Below are 26,011 nucleotides of genomic sequence, written 5' to 3'. Positions count from 1 at the left end.
TTGACAGTCACACTTCACAGGGAATAATTCCATTTTAAACACCAGGTGTCACTGCAGTATACTCCCGATTGCATACCAAACTCCCGAGTGGTTAAAGCTTTACTTTTAACAGTGTCAAAGATCAGCGGAGAACAAAGATGCTTGCACTTTCTATTCCCAAGTGCGTGCATGCAGCTAAATGATTAGCCAGAATCTGGCCAAATTGTTCAGTATTTCAATCAGCCACATTTATAGTTCTGTGTAGTTGGCCCCGAACCTGAAGCTATCCATTGTAATAGAAATGTTTTATGGCTGATAGCAACTGTTTGGAACAAAGAATGAAAAAAAAAATTAGCATCTGTGGTACAGTTTTCTTGTTGATGATGATGATGATGATGACGATGATGATGATGATGATGATGATGATAATAATAATGACTGCATTTTCCAGAAAAACATCCTGTGTTGGGTAGCATTTAGCAGTAAATTCATAACAAAATTATATCAAATTACATATTTTGCCGCTTCTTGGTCCATGAACAAATGTTCAGTAAAAAAGCAATCTTTTAAACTGTCAGATCCTGAAGGATTTTTCACATGAAATTTTCCTTATATTTCTACATCCCCTATTTGATCTATAGCTTTATACCTTTAAGTATTGAAATATTCTTACCCAGATTGAACAGTAAAAAGCCATCACCTTGACAGAGAACAGATCCTATCTTCCTGTGCCAGTCTCATTTTTTGGGCCTCCCAGCTCAGCATAACTAATCCATGACTGCACTGTGAATTTTCCAGGAAGCTGTTCATCAGTAACTACTTGGTATTAAATGGGTAAAGCTGCTATTCTCTTCTCTGTAATTAAAGATAATGAGGAGGAAGGTGCAATTCATGGAGAATGCGAGTCCCAGCAGGCGAGGTAAGCATTTGCCTCATGCTCCAGTGTACACAGAAGCCTTGTTCCAGTGGCACGCTTAAAAGATGACATTTCCTTGTATTACATGCAGAATCTGTGAGCATCTTCAGCAAAGAAAAAGGAATCGAATGCCATGGCAATTTCAGAAGATAATCCATAAGGCTGGTAATTGCAGCCCTTTAAAAATGCTGAAAGCTACACATCTTTCAAAGGCTCAAATCCAATATTCTTACCTGCATTAAAGACCATGGTGCCACTATATTCATGTGCGTTCCTGCTTAAAATTGGTGCTGTGGTGTGCATGCTTGAATCTTGACAAGATTGTGGCTTTGGGAGGAGTAAGGTGCTATATAACAGAAGGGAGACTTAATAGTTCTTGTCAGGTAATGAAATCAGCACAAAATGCCCAGAACAAACAAAATTCTATCAAGTAATGCAGACTTCAAGACCTTCAGAAGGAGGTGATTACAAGGACTGAATAAAATATTTGTTAAGAAAATAACAAAAAAGAGGCACAGGTTAAAGAAAACCAAACAAAAGACAAAGCTTATTTATTGTGTTTTATTCTGTCTGGATATCGAATTCATATATAGATTTCAATCCAATGAATTTTGCCAGGATTTTTGAATTAATTAATTTCATTGCAGTGTAACATGTTTCCCATTTGACATCACTTACTTGGATTTCCAATGAATTCAAAAGTTATTTGCAAATATATTAGCCAGAGAAAATGGCAGAGCCTTTTTTAAAAGCTTTCAGAGAATACAGTACGGAATCTTAAGATATTTTCCCGCATATAAACAAGTAAATATTGGGATACTACTGTACATAAATAAAACCTGTGTTTTATATTATTGACCTATGTTCTTAGTTTTAGATAACTGCCTCATATGTTTATGTAGCATTTTCCCCCCTGAAATATTTACATAAGACTTGTCTACATTTACAGTAAATAACCATAATTACCTACTGTGCTTTCAGCAGCCAAAAGCTGAATTGGCTAGAAACATCAGATGAGATTCTCAGAACAATGATATGCCTAAATTACATCAGCTCGTGTATACTACTACAAAATGTTGAGAGGAATTTCATGGCATTTTTCAATTTACATAATGCAACTTAGTGTTGGATCTGAACTGCTCTAACGGTAGGATAAGCCCTGCAATTATAGTCAAGCTACAATTTATGGAACATACAATCTGCAAAACTACAGTATTTCAGTGTCCGCAGTGATATTAATAAAACTATATTGATTTCAAACAGGTAGCAAGCCAAATAACCCATCATGTAGCAAACAAGCCTCAGCTAGTGCCATCTCAGAAGTCTGCATGCACCGACTCCAGGTTTATATAGTACAGTCATTTCTTCAAACTGCCCTCACTGCCTACAGATCTGAACTACACAGTATATTTAACTGTATCCACACTAAGATAGCCAGAGACAGTTCTAATCCTCTCTTTTCAGAAGCTCATACTGGGTTGAGGACGTTTTGCAATTGTGCATCAGTAAGCAGAGAATCAACTGTTGTCCAGAAAATAGTTTCTTGCTAGAACCTTATGTAAGTGAACATTGACGGAAAACCATTCCAATAATAAATATTTTTTTCCATTATAAAAAAAATGATAAAATAAATGAAAATGTCTGTCATGACAAATATTTATCCACTATGTTCTAAGTATTCAATGTTCCATGTATTTTATGCTGAAGCTCCTATAGCACCCAATTTAAAGTGACTCCTACTGAGGCATGATTTTAATATTAGCTATTAAAGATAATTATCCATATACCAGACTTTTTTTGTTGCTCCTATGAAAGTAACAGCAATTTGCTAACACAAAAGAAGGAAAATATATTTCACTGAAAATACAAACAAAAATACCTAGCACCAAACCAAACTTCTAAACTCTGTCTTAGGGTCAAATCCTGCACCCTTGTCTCATGCAAATAATTCTATTTAAATAAAGTAATCCAGTTAGGGGTTGTTTTTTGGGTTTTGCGTGGTAGGTTTTTTTTGCAAAAAAACATCTGTGCAAGTCCAGATCTGCACATGGTACTTACATTAGTGCATCTACCTCTGTGCATTTTGGGTTTATGATAGAACAAACCCATGTATTCAGAAATTAATTATTCATTTCATTTCTGTTGATATGGAGGCTTGATAAAAGATTGGCAAACTGCATCATGGTGGGGCAGAGAGGACTTCCCTCTGCCTCTTTGGGCAGGACTGAGAAGAATAAACAATTCCATCCATCTCTTGTGAGATTATCAGCAAACTGTCTTTTAACGGTAACCTCTTCTACTGTAAAATTCTTTCTAAACAGGTAGTCTGTGACATGGGTGAAGTGCTTAGCTATTGTTCCTTTTACCTTTTTTCCCTAACTGCTGCAGTAGGCTATACCGTCTTGCCCCGACAGTAAATGCTCTTTTTCTGGACTTGCAGGAGGGCTCTTTCTTAGCACACTTTCATCTAGAAAGACTAGTCAGACCGAAGAGAAGCAGCTCATATCCCCCTTTCTTAAGTTAAAGGGGTCAAGACTGGGAAGAAAAGGGTCATTCCTAAGTAGACATCACCACAAAGTAGAGACAGGCCCTGCTGGAAATCGTGCAGGTGGTACATGTGGAAACTTAGGAGCCACCAGAGTGATCCAGATGCTCATTCAAAGACTTGTCTGCTGATATGATGTTCTGAGGAGACTGGTTATGTGACCATTCTCAAATAGCCTCAGAGACAAAGACCAAATTCCAGTATCCTCAGACACGTGAGAAGGAAGGTTCTTGAGGTGTTAGGTGTTTTCTTACTAATACATTTAACCATTGTACTAGTTCACCTCTTTTGTACATACATCTTTCCATATCAGATGAGTGCTTGCAAGCTATAGAACTTCTTGCCTTGAAAGTGAAGACCTTCAAAGAAGTCTGCAAGACAGGATGTCATTTCCCCAAAACATCTGACTTGAGTCCAAGCTCCTAAATCTCACAGGCACCTTAAAAATGTTCAATTGAGAAGTGTTATGGGATGTAGTTTCTGTGCCCTCTGAACAGTTTGCATATTTCATCAAGGACAAAAGAGATAGTCATGGTGATGGCTGAACCTGGCAGGGAGGAGCAGTTCCATAAATAACAGGGTAGTCCAAATCCAACCTGTTCTGAAAGTTAAAATGTAAGAGTCTCTTTGTAGACATTAGGAAGTCAAAAAATCAGCACTGTCATTTTGGTTTTTGCTTTCTTAATAAGATTCATAAGGTTTAACCCCCCTCCCCAGTATTACAAGATTAAAATACCAAGAGTTGGTAACATTGTCTTGTAGTGAACAGGAGGCATTCTGAATCTCAAATGAAGCATGTTGAAGTCAAGTGATACATACATACTTTGTAAATCATCTAAACAGACTGTTGCATTATCATAAACGATAAGAAATAACATAGCTGCCTTCTAAACTGAACAAAGAATCTCATTTTGCATTTTCTGTAATAAACATAAGCTAGTTAAAATTAGACAACGAATCTGCAGACAAACCTTGTCAGACTGTGCTCTTATAATAATAAATGAATATCACAAATGAAAGCCAATATTTAGGAATGTGTATGGCAAGACAGTACCACATACAGTAGACAAGTTGCTGTGCAGTGATGGTGAGCATCTTTACCTTTACAGAAACATCTTTATTTTTAGGCACTTTGCTATCATATTTGTAGCGAGTGTCCTTCTCACCAGTTTGAAACTGAAAACCTCCAGAAACAAAGCCTCACAACTTCAAAAAACAGAACTGTAAGTTTTATATTATCTATAGACTGAGCACAGGCCAATGGGTATGTAACACAAAGACAATTAATGCATTTACTATGGAAACTGGGCTGCTGGAGTTAGCTATGTCAGCAAGTCAGACCAAGTAGGGTTACTACATTGTTCTGGTGATTTTACTTACAACACCTGAGCTGAATCATTTAGCCTTGGCTTAAATATATCTACATTGTGTAGACACTCTTGCTGACCTTTGGCTCACATGTAAAGTAAGTTTTATCAATTAATCAATAGGAATCTTGTATTACAAGTAAGCTTTCATGTTTCTGTTGTCCACAGGAAAAGAACAGTGTCTAGTGTATGTGATACCCTCAGGCACCGCTGGAAAATTATCACATAGACAATTAATTTGTTTAATACTTTTGTTGTTTAATAACTTTTGTAAGCCTGGGTTCTTTCATACTGAGCCGACCAAAGGGGTTTATCTCTCCTTAAAGAAAGGGAACCCTGTGTTTTTATCTCTGTGATGTTCCATCCATAGCATTTACCTTTAGCATAATCCTAAACATACATTGCTAGCTAGCAAGGGATATAAAAATACTTTTTTTTTATTCCCCACCCCCACTCCGTGATCTGCTCTAGCAACGTCGTCAGCCATGACCATCCCAAAAGAGATCCTACCAATCAACTTCAGCACCAGGGTATGAAATCATATTAACAGCAATTATGCTCCCTGATCCCAGGAAGAAACCTGCCCTTGAAAATCTTCAGCACAGCACCACAGAGGCATCTGTCAGGCTGAGCATCTTTCTGCATTCTACCGTTTTGCAGTAGACCACACACCAAGTTGCTTGTGAGGCATGTAACAGCCTTAATCAGGCATGTTCCAACCTAAATAAATAACACTCATCTAAAATAACTGGTAGTTTGCCTAACAGCAGTCCCTTATTGGAGTGTGGCCCAAATTAAAATGTTTGTTGCAGAAACAGATTTCTTACAGTCATATTGCAAACAAACGCATATGCACAATAGGAGACAGAGAAAAGTCCTTAAGCCCAGCTCTGTGAGGTTTCCAATCCCACACCGCACAGATGAAAGTCGTTTCTCTAACAACTTTCAAGCCAAGGCACTTGGCCTGAATGGCTCCTTAAACAGCTGTGGCCCAGCCTAGGCTCGTTGCGTGTGGTGACTCCATTCTGGTTGTGCGTGGGATGAACAAGAGACAGGGCAGCCCTGTCAGCCTTCTGTCGTCAGAGTAACACAGTTACCGCTAAGTTCTTGGAAGGAGACAATACTAGAGAGAGCACTCTGTGTCACAGCTTTACACATCAGCTTTCAGAAAGCACATTGACACCATTTATCCAGCATCTTATAAAAGCACCATTGAAAGGTTGAACAGAGAGCACCGCATATACAGTGGACAGGAGCTGTTCAGGGAGCCACGGAGAAGCGCGCAGCCCAGCAGAATCCCTGCAGGATGGATTCCCTGAAGGCACGGTAGAGGAGGGCTTAAAGGACAAGGCAGCTGATCCTCAGCCAGTTGCTACAGTGGGGATGCTCCAGCTCTGGGTGACTCATGAATATGAATCCCCACACCTACTCATCCCTCACCCCATGAATCCTGCTACATGTAAGCAAGCCTGCAACTGATATTAATAGAAAGACTGAAGCAACTAATTGTTCACAGTTGACATGGACAAAGACCACCATCTCCCTGAACGCTCACTGTTGAAAAAACTTAGGTCCTTCAAAAGAAGACTGATAGATAATTCTTATTGCAAAGCTTAGTCATCATAGCTACATTACTGGGCTTTGTAGAGGATGTTTGTGAGACACTATTGCTATTGTAGTGCTAATTGAGGTCCAATACATTTAATGGGTCTCTATAAAGGTGTGTCTAACTTAAGACAAGTGTGTGCTGGGGTTGTCCCTTTATACTTTCGAGTTAAACACAGTATGGAAAAAGAGTATGGAAGTACTAGCTACTTAGTAAAAAAGGCACTATAACTGATCTAACCATGGTAATTAGGTACACGCCTGTGCTACAGCTATCTGTAAAGAATCTATTTCTCTCTGTGACTGAGAAAGCAGTTTTGCACTCATCATGGTAGAAAGAGGTGACTGGTTTACATATGGGGTTAGCACTGGGTTAGGTATGTGGTGAGAACAACTCTCACAGGAGACACAGATTCATGGAAGAGATGTCCAACTGCATTTCCTATTTCTACTGGTTCCCAGAAGGAAATCGGAAAAGACCTTTTCACTAGTGCAGTTATACACACATTAGAGCTTGTCTTGGCCTTACTGTGGCAATTTATAGTTGTGCCAAAAAATGGAGGCAAAGAAATAGACCGTGAAGCTTCCCCAGAAAAGATCACCAGCTAACAACTACTTCATTTTGGATGTTGACATTTCATTTAGGGATATGGAAAAGAAAGAAAGAGGAAAAAAATAGCAACGAAGAGACAAGCAGAAGCAACTCCTTTTTCTTCACACTCGGATTAATCTATTTGGGGATTATTGTTGGAAAAATCTTTCTATCCAATATATTAATGAAAAGGAAGAACAGCCATAAAGGAGCACATCTTACTTCTGGGAAGCACAAACTAGAACAGAAGCTCAATTCTTTGTCAAGAGATGTAATTATTCACTTAAGAATTGTTCAGGAGGGCAACTCCTTTTTGCAGCGCTCAAGAATCCAATGTGCAGGAGTCTCAATGGCTGAGGGCAGGTACACATCCTGCAAGGAGCAATCCAAAATCTGAGCTCTTTCCCTACCAGGCTGAAGGTCTGGTGGATGACAAAAAAGGTTGTGACCAGCCTGAGAGTCATTTAAATGGGAAGGACTGTGCCAGTGCCGCAGGACTGCATAGTACCAGCTCCCAGTGCAAGGTGGTATGAGGCAGGTTAAAAATAGAAGCAAAAGAAAAAAGAGAGGGGATTTCACTGTGGAAAAGAAAAGTCTGGGGGTCTCAAGGAGCAGCTGTTAGAATGGGGGAAAGGAAGGAAGAAAGGAGCTGACTCTCGTGTCCCTTCCTCCAAACCAACATTCTTGATCCTGCTCTGAAAGACCACGATGAGTGACTAGGCAGCTCTCCTCCTTCCTTTGACTTGCTGATCTTCATTGGGGCACTTCTAGAGTGATGTCTGATTTTCTTCTTATGCACTTTAAAATTTCACAGTCAAGAGTTTAGTATTATTTTTTTTTTGTTATCGTTAACTGGCATTAACTCGTATCTTTAAACTGGTCTTGAAATTGAATCCAGTGAACCTGACAAACCTCATGTTGCTACTGTTTCTCCAAAAGCAGTCATCCATGTAATGAGTAAGACAATCCTTAAGGGATAACTACAGCTTGAGATGTATCTGGGAATTTCAGGAGTTGAGGTATGCCTGCCATTAAGTTGCAGGAGTCAGACTAAGGTCTACATATATAAACCTGTACCCCTGAGCAAGGAACAGACAGCAGAGACATGTTTAAATACTTCAGAAATTCTCCGGACTTAGCACAACAGTACTTCTGAAACATGCTGCATCTTATCTTTGGCCTTGAGCAGTGTGAAGTAGAAGGAGAGAACAGTCAAAGGTGAACTTCACGAATTCACATTCAAGGGAACAGAAACAGAAACTTTTTTTGAGAGAAAAACTCCAGAAAGGAAGACTGACATCAGCTATAGAAAGCACTGCAATGAAATGGAAGCAAAGGGTTTGCTGCAGCTGTGGAAGCATGGCAGCATGGTCAAGAACAAGATGGATGTAGACTGGTCTGAATTGCTTCTCCTCAAAGGAACAGAGTTATATATCAAACGTGCTGCGCTGTTGCATGAAATCACGATCCATGAAGTTTGAATCACCCTGCAGGCAGTTTGACTGCACACTTGCACTGCTCCTCAGAGCCACACTACTTACAGGCAAAGCTCCATAAATCTGTACATTTCTTTCAGTTATGAAGTTATTTCTAATAATTGTGTGTAACCAGATCTGTGTTTTTTCTTTACAGTACCAAGTAACGTTGAGCGCTGGCCAGTGATCTGAGAAGAACTCACTCTGGCATATCAAAACTCAGTACCAACTGAGCTGAAACTAAACCTGTTTTGGCTGCTATGCAATAAGCCAACTTCAGTTTATGTACTGTTTATTTAGGATTAAAAATAAACTACTCTTCAAGCACATGCCAGATATTACATATGTGAATGTATTTGAATGTTACCAAGTTTGGACTATAATTTATACTTGGGTACAAATTACAGGTGTATGCTTATATACATAGGGATATATGCACATGTGTACACATAGCAGTGTACAAATGCCCATCACACAATGCCAGTTCTCTACTGTTGGACTATTGTACTATCATACTATTCATTATACTATTCTTGAAGAAAACATAAGTATCAACCCAGTACCTACTAATTTCATCCAAGCACTGTACTTTTTTTTTTTTTTTTAACAGTAACAGAATAACTTGGTATCTTTGAAAAGCTACTGGCTTTCACATTGCTTGTCAGAGCCCCAAGAAGTTCTTGGTTGTCCTTCTGCTCCTTTTAGCAGAGGAACAAGGAGGACCAGCGGCTATACCAGACTAAATCCCACTGTCTCTTCTGCCTCTTTTTTGCCCTTTGGCAGTGTACTCTTAAACAGACTCCGTTTTTTTGAGCTTAAAACCAGCAAGACGTGTTCCACATCCCTGCCCAAGAAGAAGAAGAAGAAGAAAAAAAAGGCAATTGTTCGTTTACATACTTCTGAAATAAGAATTTTTTTTGAAGGAAAACCAAATAAAGCCCAAAGAAAGAATGGGATTCCTCCTGTTACATAAAACAATAAGTTAATCTACAAAAACTCTGAAGATGAAAAATATGTTGTGAAAATAAAAAACATCATCCACTCAACACAGTACATAAATTTTCCTATATAATAAACCAGGCAAACATATTAAAATATTTTAAGTATTAAAAAAGGGCAAAAATCTTCAAAAAATGACTTAACACTATTAAGGTTAGACTGAACGTTATGCCAATGCATTCATTAGCACAACTTCTTGCAACATGACAACTGTCTGATGTGTGTATGCGTAGGTATATGTGTGTGCAAGTGATGGGAATGGAGCAAGAATGCTAAGGGTGTCACTTGCAATTTTGAAGTGGTTTTTCACAGATAATCAGACAAAACCCCTACAAATACCAGTACACTTCTCAAATATTGCAAGTCACATTCTACAGCCCTTGACATTAAAAAAAAAAAGAAAAAGCCAACAGAATTAATTCAAGTACATCTGGAGTAGGTCCCTTGTGACGTACTGTTTGCACTTTAGTTGCAGCGAATGTGGACAGAGCTCCCCAAAAGATATAGAAGTGAGTATGCCTTCCCCAGCCCTGTGTAAGTCTGAGTTGAGGTACAATGATCCATGATTTGCTCAACGATGTGGATGCCCAAACTTGAATGAATAATGATGCTTGAAAAACACTTTGACGCAAATGACATAAAAAAGTCTCTTAAAATGAAAAGCTAGCTTTGTGTAAAGGCAGTCTTTTTGGTATGTAATCCTATTGGGACAACAAGCATGGCACTTCTTCCCAAATTCTGGTCTTCTTGGAGCTAACAATAAAGAAGCCTTTACGTTGTCCTGGTTGTCATTCTGACCTGACACACCCTTTCCTGTGAGCCTCCATCCATCACCCAGAATAACCTAGTGGGTATCACACCCTGGCTGAAATGCATGCTTCTTCTTCACAGCCTTTGTTCTTTACTTAAGCTTGTTCCTCAAAAGGAGAAGCATTCCCCTCTCCATGCTCCATGTGTTCCTCTGAAAATGCCAGCGGAGAAATCTGCATGCTAGAGTAGTTAAAGTCTGGTGAAATCCCTGTGGTGCTGCAAGTCCCCTATGCTCTCATAGTCGTTCTCCCCTGAAAGAGCAGTGTGGTTTGTGTTAGGCACAGACAAGGTCCTGTCTTCTTGGCTCACTGACTGGATAGCTTCATAGTCAGGCTCCAGCTCCCCGTTTGGTCTGTCCGCTGACTGAGGCACAGTGGTAGTATTTACGGTGTTTTCAAAGTCCTTCACACTTGCATAAAGGCCACTGCAAATAGACGGGGACCTCTGAGATGCAATTTCTTGAATACAGGTGTAAGGAGAATCCAGTGCCTTGATGGCCTGTCCCGGCTTACTCACTGATGAGTACATGGCTGAGATCTAGGAAAAGGAGACACCTGCTGAGTATTTCAGCTTGGCATAAAGCTTGTGTGCCAGTTTGTACCCCTTCCACCACAAGGATGTCTGTTACTTAAGAAAGGGCAGGATCTTTTAGTAAAAACATATCCTTTATTAAAAAAAAAATATTTCTTACAAATTATTTCTTTTCTGGCACACATTTATAAATTGATATTCTTTCAAAAAAGAATGCTTTATAAAATGCTTTAAAAAAGAAGTTTATAAATGTAAAAATTCTTTGAACATAAATACCCTGCAGGCAAATTAGACCCAAGACAAAAGGGAATGGTTTTGTGATCAGGAGCTCTTGCAAGTTTTGCTGTGGTCCTGGAGCCAGCTTGGGCTCAATGGTGAGACAGGCATCAAAGGGATGATCAGGCATCACTGTTGTAATGTTGGAGAATGATGCTCTCTGATCCTTGGGTTCTTAAAAATTATTATTTTTAATGGCAGCAGCTACTTTACTGCTTTTGGACACACCTCAGTAGGACAGTACTTATTTATTGTGTTTATAGGCAGAACCAAGGAGCCACCAAGTCATGTGTAAAGAACATGAAAAATCAGGACATAAATGATCCACACCAGAAAACAGCAAATAGTCAGTGCCCATTTTGATACACAAGGTCTGTTCTGTTGACTAAACTTGCCTACAAAGAGGAGCTGCACTGCAGTCACTGTATCTCAGAACTTAAGACTAGAGACTGAAACCTCTCAGCAACTATAAACACAAGAGAGGGAGCCAAAGCCTCACTCCTAGCTCTAAAAATCCCCTCTGAGGCGGTGGTATGCTTAAACAAATGCATGAAGGTGGCCCTTAATGAAGAGGTGAAGGAGAAGCCCCCATGCACACATGTCCCTCCACTCAGGGCTCACTGCGGGGCTGGCACCAAGCACAGGGAGTCACTCTTGACTCCCTCTCCCAGTCCAAGTGGATACCACTCCTTGCACAGGGTAGACAGCTGAATTTCCCAGCACTGCTTCTCTGGTACCTACTACCCTGATTGCAATATAACTCTTCTGTTACATATAAAGTCTTTCCCAAGCATGCAAGGCCACTCTGGATTTGTATCAATCCAATTAAAATAGTAGATTGACATGAAAATGTCCATTACCATTAAGCAATACTGACTGGTGCAGGTGAACCAGATCGCTTCTGTTAATTCTGTATTTTTTAATTTTTTTTTTTTTAATGAAGAGAGACATCCAGTTGCAGATTGCAATTCTTTGTACTGTTTTCAGCCAACCAAACAGAAAATGGCTTTTCTGCTCATCCATACTTGTACCCTTTCTAGCATTAATTACATTAACCCAGCTCAAGGATCAATTTATTCATTAACGTCTGGGAGAGCTCCTCCCAGAGAAAGCATTAGCTCACTCAGCTCATTGCCAAGTTTGTGTTTACTTTTATGTCCGGAGAACATATTTATAAATTGCACGGGTGTATTGGAGATGATCCCAAGCAACCTTATTTCTGTTTTTCTTTGTTTCAGTCTCCTCAATTTATTTGACTAACAGACATTTTAAAGAACAGTTTATGTTCCAGTGCTTTTATTGTGTTTCTGTTTATTTCCCAGTGCCCCAGACACTTTGCATGGGGAAGGTGGAGCATGTTTCAAAGGGCTGCTGATTATTATTCTTAAGTAGAGCTCAGCATCCAAATCAAGAAGCTGCCCGAATGATCAGCTAATTATGGCCTCCCATTATTTTCTGACACCAATTTTTATTTTTTTAACCTATTGTCCTGATACAGCCATGTGCTAGAACACCTCTGATTTTAGGAATGTGGCAGTACAAACTATGTGAAGAGAAACTTCAGCTTTCATTTTCCCTTCAGAGAAATTTCACCTTTCTTATATCCTGCTTAATCATGCAGAGCTTATGCTAATTTCTGCCTGCAAAAAGGTCTCTAGTTAGCTACTGAATTTCATGCAAGAAACTTACCTCATCTTCTGTAAGAGATGGATCTTCCTCTCGAGACTTGTAAGACATCGAACTAAGCCTCTGTAAAAAACAGAAGAAAGAAAGAAAAAAAAAGGCTCATTACCAGTCAACAGTCCAAAACCTGTAATAAACCCCTACTGTTACAATCATTACATTATATTTTACTGTCATTTGCTCACTAGTTCCATTTTACATAGCTAATATCCCTAATATCAAGAGTACATCTCTGGAGATGGTAGCCCTGAGTAGTGCTTTTTAATGTATCTGCTCTTGTCCTGACCTGAAAAGGGTAAAAATAATGTAACGGTTAAACCAAACTCTGCTCTGCTGTATCCCTGCCTTTCCATTTCTAACAAAGCAAGACAGAGTCTGCAAAGGCCTTTGAACAATTAAAAGTCAGCTGTTGTGACACACTAGTTGGCCTTCCACGTGATTTTCAGATACAGTTTTAGATGACAAAAGACCAAAACTCAGCCGGCACCTTCCCAATGATTGTTACCCTTCGTTCCATGGATCCTGGCAGTGCTGCAAGGGAGGCACCGTGCCCTCCTCCCCCCCCCCAAAAGGCAGCAGCTGTGCAGAGGCGCACGGCAGCGCTGCCTTTCCACCGCTCAGACCACAACCGCGGGGAAGACGTACTGCAACCCACCCTGAGATGGGCAGCTCAACCCGCAAAGGTTTGAGTTTTCGGCTCAAATCAGCTGGGTCCAGTTCACATAGCAAAGTTACTAAAGGATGGAGAGCTTGGTTTGGTATCAAATCTAACTTCAAGCATGTAAAGCGTCTCATAGAAATTAGGTCACGAAACATCGGGGATAAAGCATTTTTCTCTTATGAAAAATATCTTAGGGCCTTACATCAATGAAGACCCCCGGTACCTCACAGCAGCCTTGGGATTCCTCCTCCCTGGGGTGAGGCAGCTGTGCTGGACTCCTGGCCCACAGTGATTCAGCGGGAGCTTTTCAGCACTGTTTGTAATGGGCTGTATTTTGGAGTTTCATGCAAATTCTCACCTAAAATGCTTCAGACCTCCTCCAGTGCAGACCAAGGTGAAGAAGCAGAGCTATTTTTAGCATAGTCAATCAAATACTGCTTCCAGGCACGTACTAGACACACAAGACTTCTTTTTTCCACAGAGGCTCACTACAACAGATTCTTTCCTTACTTCCATTTTTCTTGTTTTTTTTACTTCTGGTAAATACCGTGCTTCAAACCCCTGGGACACTTCTAATGAAGAGCTGGACCCAAAGTGCACTGAAGTCTGCCTGCTGCTGCCCAGGGGGCTTCCCTGTCTCACCATCTGGAGAATGTGCTCTTTGCCCTGTGGTTTGTTTACTCACCAAAACCCAGACATTTTTTTAAAAAAAAAGAAAAACAGAGAAAAAGAAGTTGTTCAAACATACTTTGGCCTTTTATTGGATCCGCTTCACTACAGCAGCTCAGTTTAGTCTTTTCTTATTTGCAGGATATTTTTTGTGCTGTTACTAATTTCATCCTCATGCATTAAAACAAACATATGCTTGCAAAATCTTCAGTGAAATTATTTTCTTTCATCACTGTGTCTATAAGCACCACATCAGGACCCCTTTTACAGTTTCCCACTCAAGTACTGACAAATACCCCAGGATGCTGGCAATCCTGTTCTTGTTTTCCTGGGACCTAAGCGTTCTTCTACATGTAAAACCTGTGACACATCAGTTTTGAAGGATATTTTCATCTTGGAAACTGAAAAAAATAGTTGCTCCTAAACATCTTCTACCCAGCAATATTTTAACTTAGGCTTGAAACCTCAACAGCAAAACAAAGAGCATGTGTCCTTATTTGCCTTTCACTTTCCTTTTGTTCCTCAGTAGCACTTGATTTTTTTGCCCCTGGGCTCAGCTTCTGCTCCTGACTCAGGCACCAGAACAAGACGACCATTCTCCTCTGGTGCATCTGTAAGAGATGCTTTGCCCATCCTCAGGCTGAGCAAGTCTGAAATCAGATGGCAGCAGCCAGATGTACACATGGAAAGCATGTCTACCAGTGCTCACTCTGGAAAGACCTGGATGAAAAATGAGATCTGTACTTCCTTTTTTTTTTTTAATTAAAAAGGAAGATCTAAAAAAAATAATCATTCTGCCTCTCCAGTTTTATTTGAAGAACTATGTCCAAGTTTTTTCAGGTGAAAGAGGCCTGTAAAAAGGTGTCTTTCTTCACCAAAACCTTCAAAGGATTTGGTTGGGTCACAGCCAACAACAAATTTAGATAATTAATTTTAACCCTTTTATTGCACGCCTGGATCTTGAAAGGAGACTTTATCCTTTTCTTGCTATTACATAATGGAACAGTCTCTGGCTTTGTCTACCTATTGCTTTCATCCAAGATGAGCGTGCTTCGGGAGCTGGCATGGGCTGGAGGCCATCCTGGCTGTCTCTTTTACAGGGTGAGACTGAAACAGCTGGGACACGGTCTGTTCTCTCCCTGCTGGCCAGCACAAGTCTCAGTTACACAAGCAGCCTCCCTGCCCATCCCTTCTTTGTGCCCTACCAAAGCCTACTTGTAAATTGTAGTGAGAGAGACTCACATGACTTACGCCCAACCTCTCTCTTCATCCCAGGGTCAGGGCAGAAGGTTGCAAAGTCTGGGATATGGATGTCACATTAAACAAGTAAGTAGGCTCACAAGAGAGGAAGCAGAAGGAGACGCCTATGGAGTCTGTTTGACTGCAAGAGCTGTAGCTCTCAAGGACAGGACAGGTGCACACTCCGATGCATAATGCATGTACCTAGCAGCGAACATGGGAACTATCTGATGCTGCCGAAGCTTTAACTCTGGATGGCTTTAGCGCTGAATAAATTTTAATTAGACAAACACCTTTTTTCTGGCACTTAGGGGACTGCATGTGTCATCTCTTGATTAATCCTTCAAAACCTGAACCATTTTAATCAATTCCCACTCCTTGCAGCTACTGACACTGTATACATGGTGTGCTGGGGAGCTATGGAACAGCAAATGCTTTTCCTTTGTATCGGTGCCTGGGACATGCAATGATTTTCTGCAAGCCTTTTCACACCTGGTAGGAAAAAATGTCACTGTTACAGAAAGCTGTTTCTCTAAAAGTTTAATTAGACGTTACATATGGTCTGAATTTGGGAGGGGGGAAGTGTTGGTGGATTACTGATGACAATCACATCTTAATTTTTTACTTAACAAGCTCATTATTTGTAAGAATGTGCACTGAAGAGTCCAGGTAAAGAATTTTTATATTATGAGTAGTCTTCTTCATTTTATTTATTTGACTCTATTGTGCTTTATAGATTACACAGTCAGTCAGTTATTTAACAAGGTATGTTTCTGCCCTCTGCCCAGATTACTGAAATACTTCAAGTAACAGAATAACCAGAAACAAGGAACAGTACCTCGACTCTGCTACGATTTTTCAGGTAAATGTTTACATTGAAATGTCACATCACATCTTAAGGATTTTTTGGAAATTTTCATCAAACCCTAAAATTATTTGATGACTCAGACACCAAAACTATATTAATCTGCTAAAATCACAGTTCTTTCATTCACAATTAATAATAAGTTCTCTAACTAGTTCTGAAAAATGCAAACTCAAGTTTATGAAAACTCTGCAACGACCTGAGAGCATCCTTACAATTAATTCTGGTGAAAAACTAAAAATGGGAAAATAATTTGTTGAAAATGTCATCATTCTTATTTTTCAAGGAGTTCCCCACTAACTTGTTCTGGCCTGGGAGAAAGAATAAGCTGACAAAAACCCATAACTTTTGGCCAAGATTTCAGCAGGTAGAAATTCATTACTCTGTTTACATGTGACATACAGAATCTGACAAATGTAAAAGCCTACACTTGCAATCCCTCTCTCTTCCTGTCCCTCTGTCTTACAGAGAGACATGAGACACGTGCCTTTGAGCAGATGCGTAACACAGCTAAGTCACGGCAGCTCAGCAAAGGAGGCACATCTCAAGTTAGGGCATCCACCAAGAATGCTCCTCTCTTCTTTTTGTAAGTTGAGGTTTCATTAGGAAAAAAAAGGCAGGGGTAGGGTATGATCAAGATATAGATGCTCACAGAGATAGTGGATACCTATTGTAATAGCTCCCACAAGTATAATACCATTAAACAAAGAAGCAGAGGTCTGCTACGCAATTTCTGGATAATATTTGGGAAAAGTCTTACGAAATGCATACTGCAGCAATCCAAAATATAGGCTGCAATAGAGTAAGTACCAGCCTCTCATGCAAAGACTATACTATACATTTTCATATTTCCATAATTTAGAGTCTTGCATCACCCTGAGTGTTGGGGTTTTATGGCATTTTTTTGTTATTAAAAAAAATAATCCTCTACCACCCATATGTTCTCTATCATTATTTGGCTGTTTGATGTGGTCAAATATTTATAGGATTTACCTTCTCTGGTCTACTTGCTCCTTCTGTCACTTCTTCTTCCACTTCTTTTTCTTGCACATTCTCATTTTCATCAAGAAGTTTCATGGGTACTGGAGGGGGAAGCTCATCCTCTACATCTGGTGTGTTCTCAAGAGGGCTCTCTGAATTAGCACTTTGGCGACTTTTTTTATTTCTGTCAACAGACGCATATTCTGCTGATTCAATTCTGCACTCAGGAATCTGATTCTGACCTTCAGAGGTTGTCAGCAAAGCCTTTGATTTGCTGTTACAGCTTCCTTCCATGCCGGCTGCTGCTCCAACATCTTTGATTTCCTTCACAGTTTCATACAAGCAGTCTTCAACTATGTTCTCCTGAGAGGAGCTGTCTTTCAAGACTTCATAAGGCCCTTCCATTCCAAGACCTTGATCATTTTCTGCATTTCTGGCTGAGATTATGGTTTCCATGGTGTTGTTAGGGGGAATACTGGGTAGTTCACGACTCTGGTGACATTTTATAGACTTTCCAAGACTATCCTGTTGATCTAGCAGATCAGATGTCTGTACTTCTTCATAAGGCTGGATACAGGCAGTTGTACTGTCCTCTGAGACTACTAGAGAAAATGATACAGAAGTATTTAAATCAAAGGTGTAACTATATGTTGAGTACTATTTGATACTCTTTGCATCACTTTGGTTTTGTCTCTCATTGGAAGGGATAAATGATACCAATTCCTGGAAATGTCTATTGGTCATCATGCTTTTTGTTTACCAAAAGGTTTCAGCTACAGAGATTTTTGCACTTCACGGTTAAAATATCTTTCTCACAACATCTTAAATACTCCCAAGTATACCCCATGCACCCCCAAGTGAATGTAACAGCATTCACAGTAAGAACAGCGGATGGGTGGGCAGGTGCGGGTATGCATGGATGTTCAGCTGGCTTGTACTCAGTGGCATTGAATGCTTACAGACTGCTCAATAGTCTCAGATGGGGAACACTGGTGGGAGACCTCGAACCAAGTGCCTTTACAAAAAGCCTTGTTAGATCTTCCTCTTTCCATTTTCCTGTCCTTCGGAATCAAAAAGGAATGTGCTCTTGCTTCCTCCCTACCCAGCCCTCACCTTGTTTAACATGCTGGCCAAAATCTTCTCTGAATCACACTTTGCTCAGCCCTGCCGCAGTCAGCCACACCACGTGCTACACCAGAAGCTCCTCACTGGAAGGCTATGCCATGCTTCTCTTAGTCTCGCAGCACATAATGTAGGTTGACAACCTACTAACGAGCCAGCCATATGCACAAAAGAGAAGACTAGACTTCAGAAAGTAGTGTTAGGCAGAACATGTTATTTTAAGTGGATGACGTGTCACTGTCACTAGAGGGTATTAGGGACTGAAATCTATGGGACTTCTCATCTTGCAGTGCACATGTGTGACGTTTGTCTGCATTCAGGGATGTATACGTGAAACCATACAAGCATGTTTCAGGTAGTAAATGGTATGTAACTTTACGTCACATTATTTCTTTGAAAAGACCCTTCTGAACAGCTTTATTTCTCTTAGTACAGTTTTTATGGTACTCTCTCAGCAAAATCAACCCATTCTTCCATTTCCTTCAGTGTGTTTGACCTGATGACATAAGGACTAGCTGAAGCAATCAGTACCCTTGATTCAGTGGTTGTCATGGATGTTGCTTTCTCTTGTGCTCAGGGCACGCGGACTCATGCAGTCAGCACCCGCAGGGAGCTGTACCCTGACAGCAAAACTCGGGATGGAACTGGAGGTGTGAGACAGTAATAGCTGTCTGAATGGCAAATGGGAGAAGAAAAGGAAAACATCCTTCTCCATTCACTTGGCTCCTGCATACAGCTAGGGAGGAATAGCAGACAGGCAAGGTGTCCTACTCACTCCCCGGGATGCCTGGAGACTTTCTGAAGGACATCAGGAACCATCCTGAAGAAGCTGGAACACATTTTCCCTTTCTGGCCCTTGCTTCCAGGAATTTCTGTGCTGTGCAGAGCATGAGAGCATCCACCCCTTTCAGCCTGGGGGGAGATAAATCAGAAGCAATGAGAGCTCGTGTTTCTGTGCACCTGTGGTTATAGGTAGTAGCACAGAGGGGGTTGCTGCAGATAAGGGTTGACATAGATAAACACAATGCTGGCAGGTTGGGAAAAGGAAAAAAATCAACATTTGATGGTGCTGCTTCCATAGCCCTACCCCTGCTCAAAAGGCTAGTAGAAACAGCAAAAAAAGCACTATTAACAGAAAGAATACATAAAGCATAAAGAAGAAATGAAAGCACATCGGTTCCTGTTATTCAGAAGGGTTGTTATGCAGGGTGTAAGCTGTGTAATATCAGATGGCCTGAAAACTGTCTGCTGGTTGACAGCGCACCTTTAGTAGCGGCTTTGACGGCTGCATGTGTGTCGACTCGTGGCAAAGAGAAATGCTTCCCTTCTGCAGGGCTTTGCTCTGCGCTTTGAGTTCCTCCGTTAGCTACACACCGAAACACACAACAAGACAATGGATGGGAGCAGTGATCAGCTGCAAAACCAAAGTTTAAAAATTCCTTTGGATGCTTGTCTCTGAGGGGTAAAGACTGAATAGCTTGGCCTCTGGCTACACAAGGAGATGAGGAGGTGAGCTCTAAGTTGGGAGCGCAGCCCCCAGTGTCGATGCCTAGTGTGGAGACATCAGCTGGCTCCCAGCGGCTCTGAGCTGAGAGCAAGTTTATTTTTAGGTGCAGCTGAGCAAAATATTTTCCATTGGTACTTCACTGCAAATCATTTTGAGCATTCAGCAAAGCAAAGACTAAGGAAAACAAAGGACGCTTATTTATGTTGCCTGTTTTCTAAAATACAAAAATACAAGCAACAGCCTCGCACAGTGCAGGACTATGGTCCAAAGCTGGAGTCCCTGAAGGAGGCCCTGAAATACTTCCACAGCCTCCTGGAGTGCTTTTGAAGCTTTGAAGGTGCAACTGCATCTTCTGGTCACATCCCAGTTCCGTAGCTGGACAAGATTAGGGAATGTCGCAGTCTTTGCCTGATGGCCTGGTCAATCTGCAGCTGTAGCTTGGTGGCCCCGAGGAGGACCTTAGCACCTTCCTGGTGTTGGCTGGCGTGGAGGACTGGGAGCCGGGGTACAGGGCTGTGCCAGAGCATGCCCAGCATGGAAGTGGAGATGCAGCCTAAATGCCAGCTTCTCCATAGGATGTGTTGCTAAATTCCCAGCAAGGCAAATGTGCTTGCTGCATTTTTAACTGGATTATAAATTTTATGTGAATCGTGTCCTGTGCGAAGAGGAGTGACTGCCCCTCCAGAGTGCTGCATGCCTGGCCACTGCCCTGGGATACAGCAGCTGATCTGGTGTCAGACCTCCGGAGGCGAGCAGAGTGAAACGCAGTGTATTCAGGCAAATGGTGTGACTGTGTGCTTGGAAAGCCGATGGCTAGAAAACCAAGACTTGAGGGATCACCGATGTGCAGCTAATGTGCGTGGGAGGTGTGAGCCAGGGGACAGCGCTGCCCGTTCAGCCCACCTGCAGGGGCTGTGCCACTCACCCTCGCCATTGCTGAGTGCCCCGTTCTGGTCGCTGCTTGGAGGGGGCTCTGTAGCCAAACTTGTAATCGAGTGGCTGAACACCTCCTTGTCGGAAGGCTGCAACACAAATTAGTGAGATCTAATCCCTGTTGGATTGGAATAAATGTTTGCATAAATAGATACATGACGAATTTCATTGTCATCTTGGGAGGTCTGACTCACAGGTATTATTGGCAGGAGTCAAATCATACTGACTATACTCAAAGATTTAGGTGCCTGTGTTTACAGATGTTAAAACAAATAGATGCAAGCATGCCCGGAGTGATCTCCCTTCCAACCTTTGTAGTGACAGACATGGCTTTAACCCATGAGAAGACAGCAGCTGACAAAGGCTACACTGCACTTGTGCTGCAGTTGTTGTGAAAGAAAGGTGGGAGATGTGGAGTGCAACGGGGGCAGAAAGAGCACTGAGAAAGTGCAGATTATCAGGGTCTGCACAAGTTATCCTCCTCTTCCTGTTCTGCAACTGTTAAAGTTTCCCTTGGTCAACCACCTCCAAATTCCTGGGCTATTTTCCAATCTGCAGTATTTTGCAAGGAGCTTGGTATAAACCAACCACAAGACAGACATCAGTTGCCAGAAATAAATACTTACCACATTCATCAGATTTTCATGATCACCATTTTGATGTTTGGCCTTCTTTTCCCTTAATGAAAAAGACATACGAACTGTTACTACAGATTATGCTAATGTACAAACGCCAGTCATTAATAGACCTTAGACACCGCAGGGAACAGAACTGTGATTTACAATAATATTGAAAACAGAGTAATTGAAAATTATTGCAGGGACTGGTATGACCTCTGTGTAAGGTCACCATTGAGGCAAGGTGGTGATAAACATACCTGAAGAGGTACAACAAGCACACACACACCTTTTTCTCGTTCAGTGTAAGATCACAGTAAAAAGTAACTGATGATAATAAAAATATTATTATCCTCAATTTAATCATGTCTGAAATGCTCAGAGATACATGAGATAAATGTTTTGGTGACAGGCTGCCTGGGGAGTTCCTTAAACTGTGTCAGGAAAAGGTGTTTACGCTACAAAGAATTAGAAAAGGCCCACAAAATCCAGCCTACTGCCACTCAGGATGCTTCATCTTGGAATTACAGCTCTTAGTCTGAGATACTGTAATAAACTATGAGCTTAAAATAATAGTGTCCTTCCCCTAGATGAAAAGGCAAGCAAAAATGTGAGAAAATACTGACAACATGCAATCCGTGCTTCTAAAGTCTGCAATGCACCACACCTCCCACATTAGCAACTGTTAAAATCCTACCTAACTGGGAAGTAAGAAAAACAGAGCAAGTAAAGATGCAGTGATGCAGAGCAGAGTTAAAGTTTACAAATACTTAATTTCCTCTCTGGAAATTTTTTTGACTGTGACATTTTGGAAAGAGCAGATTTTGTTCAGTTTTCCATGTTCTCAGCCATTTTTGAACAGTAAGTTAGGAAAAAAAATTACATAATTGCATTTACTTGCAAATAACCTGCCCTACAGAATGACCTGAAATAAAAGATACTGTGTCTAGCAACACAAGAATTAGAGCATCACCACATAGTTTCTGGCAATGTATCTGTGTAACTGCAAAGACATACTCAGTGCTTTGACTCTGTTTTAAACACATCTTTCTACAGAAGTTTCAAAGACTGGAGTGTTACAAGACAAAACAAGGTACCTAAATGCAATGTTTGTGGGCTTAAGGATTTTTAAAATAGGTTTAATACTTTAAAATAAATACACACACACCCCCCCACACACCCACCCACCCATATTTCTACTATTTTAACATAGGTATCACAGGAAATTGTGATGAATAGGAAGATACTGAAATGTCACCTAACAGCTTACGAAAGCATTTCTCCTGAATCACATGAAATTACAAGTTCCAACTTACACTTTTTGGGGTTTCAACTAACTTTTGGGGTCTGGTCTTGCCCACGACTATTTGTTGCAATGTGGGCATTGGAGAAATCCTGCTGAAAAGCAAAGAATTCCACTGTAGATGCACCTTATGCCAATATAGTGTATTTTATGGCTACACAGCCTTCCTCAATGCTCTTAATGCTGAATGGCTGAAAGAACATGCTCCTATAGACATAAGGGTCCAAAACAAACATTTTGCTGCTGTACTGAGTTATGGATAGATTTTTTTCCGCCTATAAACTTGGCTGATTGAGCTATGCTGGCAAAATGTAGTGATACGGGCCACAGCAGTCCCACTCCTCGCTGCGAAGGGTCCAACTGGGCTGCCCAGGTGCACGGGCACCGCGGGCTGAGCGCAGGCTGCCCAGCTCCCCTGTGCTATCCGCACGGATGAGCCCCTGTGTCAGCAAGGGGCCTTGAAATGTGAATAAATAAAGTCAGCAGAAGTGCCTGTACTGGTGAAATTAAACCCTCTTACAGAAAAGAAAATAAGGACAAGGAATGAATACAAGACATTAATTAGTATCACGGATTGATTCTTACTCATTTTGGCTTGAATGGCCGGGCCAATTCCCCAGTCTTCAAGAACGGCCAAAGCAAAGCTGAAATACATAGAAATTGTTTTCCTTTCCCTTTTACCTATGCTTTTTTTGTCCTGTTTGGCCCACCTAATTTTCTCAGTTTCAGGTTAGCAGTGTGACCTGCTAACAGTCAGCATCCATCTGTGCTCCAGGCTTCAGCTTAGGAGAAAGCACTTAGCAAACACAACAGTGCTTTTCCTTCACAGCAAAAGAAAAAAAAAAAAAAGATTTTAGAATGGACAGAATTGTTCAAATTCAGGTTTGCTCCAAAAACAGGTTTTGTACTGTACTTTTAAAATTTCTATACCTAAGTTCTTGGTATTTCTTGCTAACTAGTTATGGGTGAAGCTGTTTCAATCCCCGTGCTATTTGACTCAAGAACTGTTACTGCCTGCTGAGCTCCCAAGCCTTACCTGTTGCAGCTGGAGCAGAGGAAGATGAGGAAGGTGAGGAACAAGAGTGTTGTCATGGCTGCCAAACTTCCCCACAGGATGACGTGGACCTGTCCACTGCCTAAGAAACCACCCTCTGGCCCCATGGTACTAGCGGGAGATGGTGTCACTCGGGGCTGAAGAGGTTACTCCTTGGAGAGGGCTGGCATCTGTGCTGTGTGCACCTTCTGTTTCTGCAGAAAGAAAAACACCATTAAAAGTTAATATAAATTTTGAAGATAATGAATCTGACAGCTACAACTCTGGCAGGAGAGATTTTCACATCCAGATCTTACAAAAAAACAGTTTCATGTACAAGCCAGCCAGCCAAAGAGATTTTCAGCTACATTTCTGACAGTGACACAAAACAAACCTTGTCAAATATTAATGCAAGCTGTTACTCATCTACGGTCTCAACACAGATAAAAGGTAACAGTATCTCTGTACTTGTATTTTGAGGAAGAAGTTCATAAATCCACTTTGAGGGGCAGAGTAGTCTATTTTGCAGTGATATCTGTTAACTCCATTGAAAACTGAGCTTTCAAAACCAACTGCAACTTCGGCAAAGTTAACAAGCCAAACAGAGAGATGCAGCAGGTGCCTGCCTCCTTCCCTCTCAACCTTTCCTGCCTGCACGGGATTCAGTGCTTAAAAATGAGCTTGGTAAGTCGTTGAAAGGAATGCCACAAAAACCTTTCTTGCAGCAGATCAGATCTAGTCTTATTTCTTAATGCTTTTTTTCTTAATAGTAAGCCTGGAGAGTAGTAATACTGAACTTTCTTGTTTTGCTTCTCCCCACCCAAGTCTAAGAAAACAACTAATAAGAAAAGGAGACAGAACAATTTTTAACAACTTGAATAAATGCAACTTTTGCTACAGCACAGCAGCCCCTGGAGACACATCCTGGGCAAATGGTATTTACGATATATAAGTTTTTGGTATACAGTATATTCTAAAATTTTATACATATTTTCAATTTAATACACTGTTAACATGGCAAAAATAAAAAAGAAGTCTTTCATTCTGCACTGCTGAAGACATCAATTTCTCCAAAATTTAGGAATAGGTTATGCAAAGTCTATTACAGGGTTTCAGTCAGACTTCAAGATTGATGAATGCTGAAATAGAATACAATGGCTAAGAAATGAGCAGTTGTCTATTGGGAATGAAAAAGTAGCACAAACATAAGACTGAATAACGTCTAAAGCCACTAAGACTTACTTTAATTTCATGCACATATTTTCATATACATATTTTTATATATGAAATATGTATGTACATTTTTCTTTTTTTCAGCAGAAGCACACTTTGTAATAGCAAATTCTATTAGGTACTAGTGTCATATCTGTATCAAAACCCCACCGTATTACCATTTTGTTACTGAAATCTTATGAAAAAAAGGATTAATTTCCAGAAGAAGGCCATTCACATCAAAGGAAATCTGGTGAGTCAGCCGAAGAAACTTAACAAATAAGCTACGTGACTGGGCAGCTTTTACAAGTAGCAGTTCTGTTCCTACATAAAATGGGCTCATTGGTTTCTACCATGCAGGATCAGGCTTCTGGACACCTTCCAAGAAGAACAAATTCTTCCTAATTTATCCATGGTGGATAAAAGCTTTGTTTTTCTTTTAGGTATTAATGGCATTGCAATAACTTGAAATGGGAAGAAACGAACAAAAGATGGAAAAAGTTTCCGATCCTGTAAAGACAAACTTCAAAGTGTAGTTAAATATTTCTCGTTTGGCCAGCTTATAAGAAAGCCAGATAATCTGTAACTTCTCCAAACCCATAAATACACAGGATGGGAAGAGCAGTGTCGTACACCTTGCCAAAGCACATACATGTCTTAGTGGTAGCCTTGAGTACTGACACCAAAGAGCCAGCGCTCCTTGGGGATGACCACTGCTGAGCAATGTGCCTCTGTGGTTATCTTGGTAGAGCTTGAAAAATTAAACATGTAAAAGCAACAGATGGCCACTCTAAAGATGATGTATATTGCAGATGTGAATCTGATACAGCCCTGCCTCATCCCTATTTTAAAGCAAGACTGGAGTTATTTCTGCACCAAGTCACAGCCACATCACTGCCTGTGAAACGGTGAGACCTTAAGAGAAGTGGAATCAGATTTAGTCAGGAGAAAACTTGGTTTAATTCCTGCAAAGACCTGTCTGATGAGGTGCAGGGGCACCATGCACTGGGATGGATCCCTGTAGAAGTGATGGACTGCCCTAATTTAGAAAACACTACAAAGCGCACTGCACTGGCTGCTTAACTAGCTCC

General features: G+C 40.8%; 1 protein-coding gene across 14 annotated transcripts in view; it reads right to left on the bottom strand.

The window, feature by feature from the left end:
• Window positions 1–1,441: 1,441 nt before the first annotated feature.
• Window positions 1,442–26,011, bottom strand: part of PAG1 (phosphoprotein membrane anchor with glycosphingolipid microdomains 1) — a 116,202-nt gene continuing 91,632 nt past the window's right edge. For 10 of the 14 annotated variants that reach the window (XM_055799689.1, XM_055799690.1, XM_055799683.1 and 7 more), the window contains 6 exons: window positions 23,712–23,923; window positions 21,382–21,433; window positions 20,748–20,844; window positions 17,206–17,795; window positions 12,785–12,844; window positions 1,442–10,825 (listed from right to left, as the gene is read on the bottom strand). In XM_055799689.1, coding sequence (XP_055655664.1) covers window positions 10,478–10,825; window positions 12,785–12,844; window positions 17,206–17,795; window positions 20,748–20,844; window positions 21,382–21,433; window positions 23,712–23,836 — 1,272 coding nt within the window. In that variant the 5' untranslated portion in view covers window positions 23,837–23,923 and the 3' untranslated portion in view covers window positions 1,442–10,477. Of the gene's footprint in view, window positions 10,826–12,784; window positions 12,845–17,205; window positions 17,796–19,090; window positions 19,228–20,747; window positions 20,845–21,381; window positions 21,434–22,688; window positions 22,768–23,711; window positions 23,924–26,011 lie in introns of those variants that run through there. The other 4 variants (XM_055799692.1, XM_055799693.1, XM_055799694.1 and 1 more) reach the window with 4 other exon arrangements.

The sequence above is a fragment of the Falco peregrinus genome, chromosome 3 (assembly GCF_023634155.1).
Source record: "Falco peregrinus isolate bFalPer1 chromosome 3, bFalPer1.pri, whole genome shotgun sequence".
NCBI classification, from domain to species: Eukaryota; Metazoa; Chordata; class Aves; order Falconiformes; family Falconidae; genus Falco; species Falco peregrinus.
The sequence above is the reverse complement of the archived record's forward strand: the minus strand, read 5'-3'. Positions and strand labels throughout refer to the sequence as shown.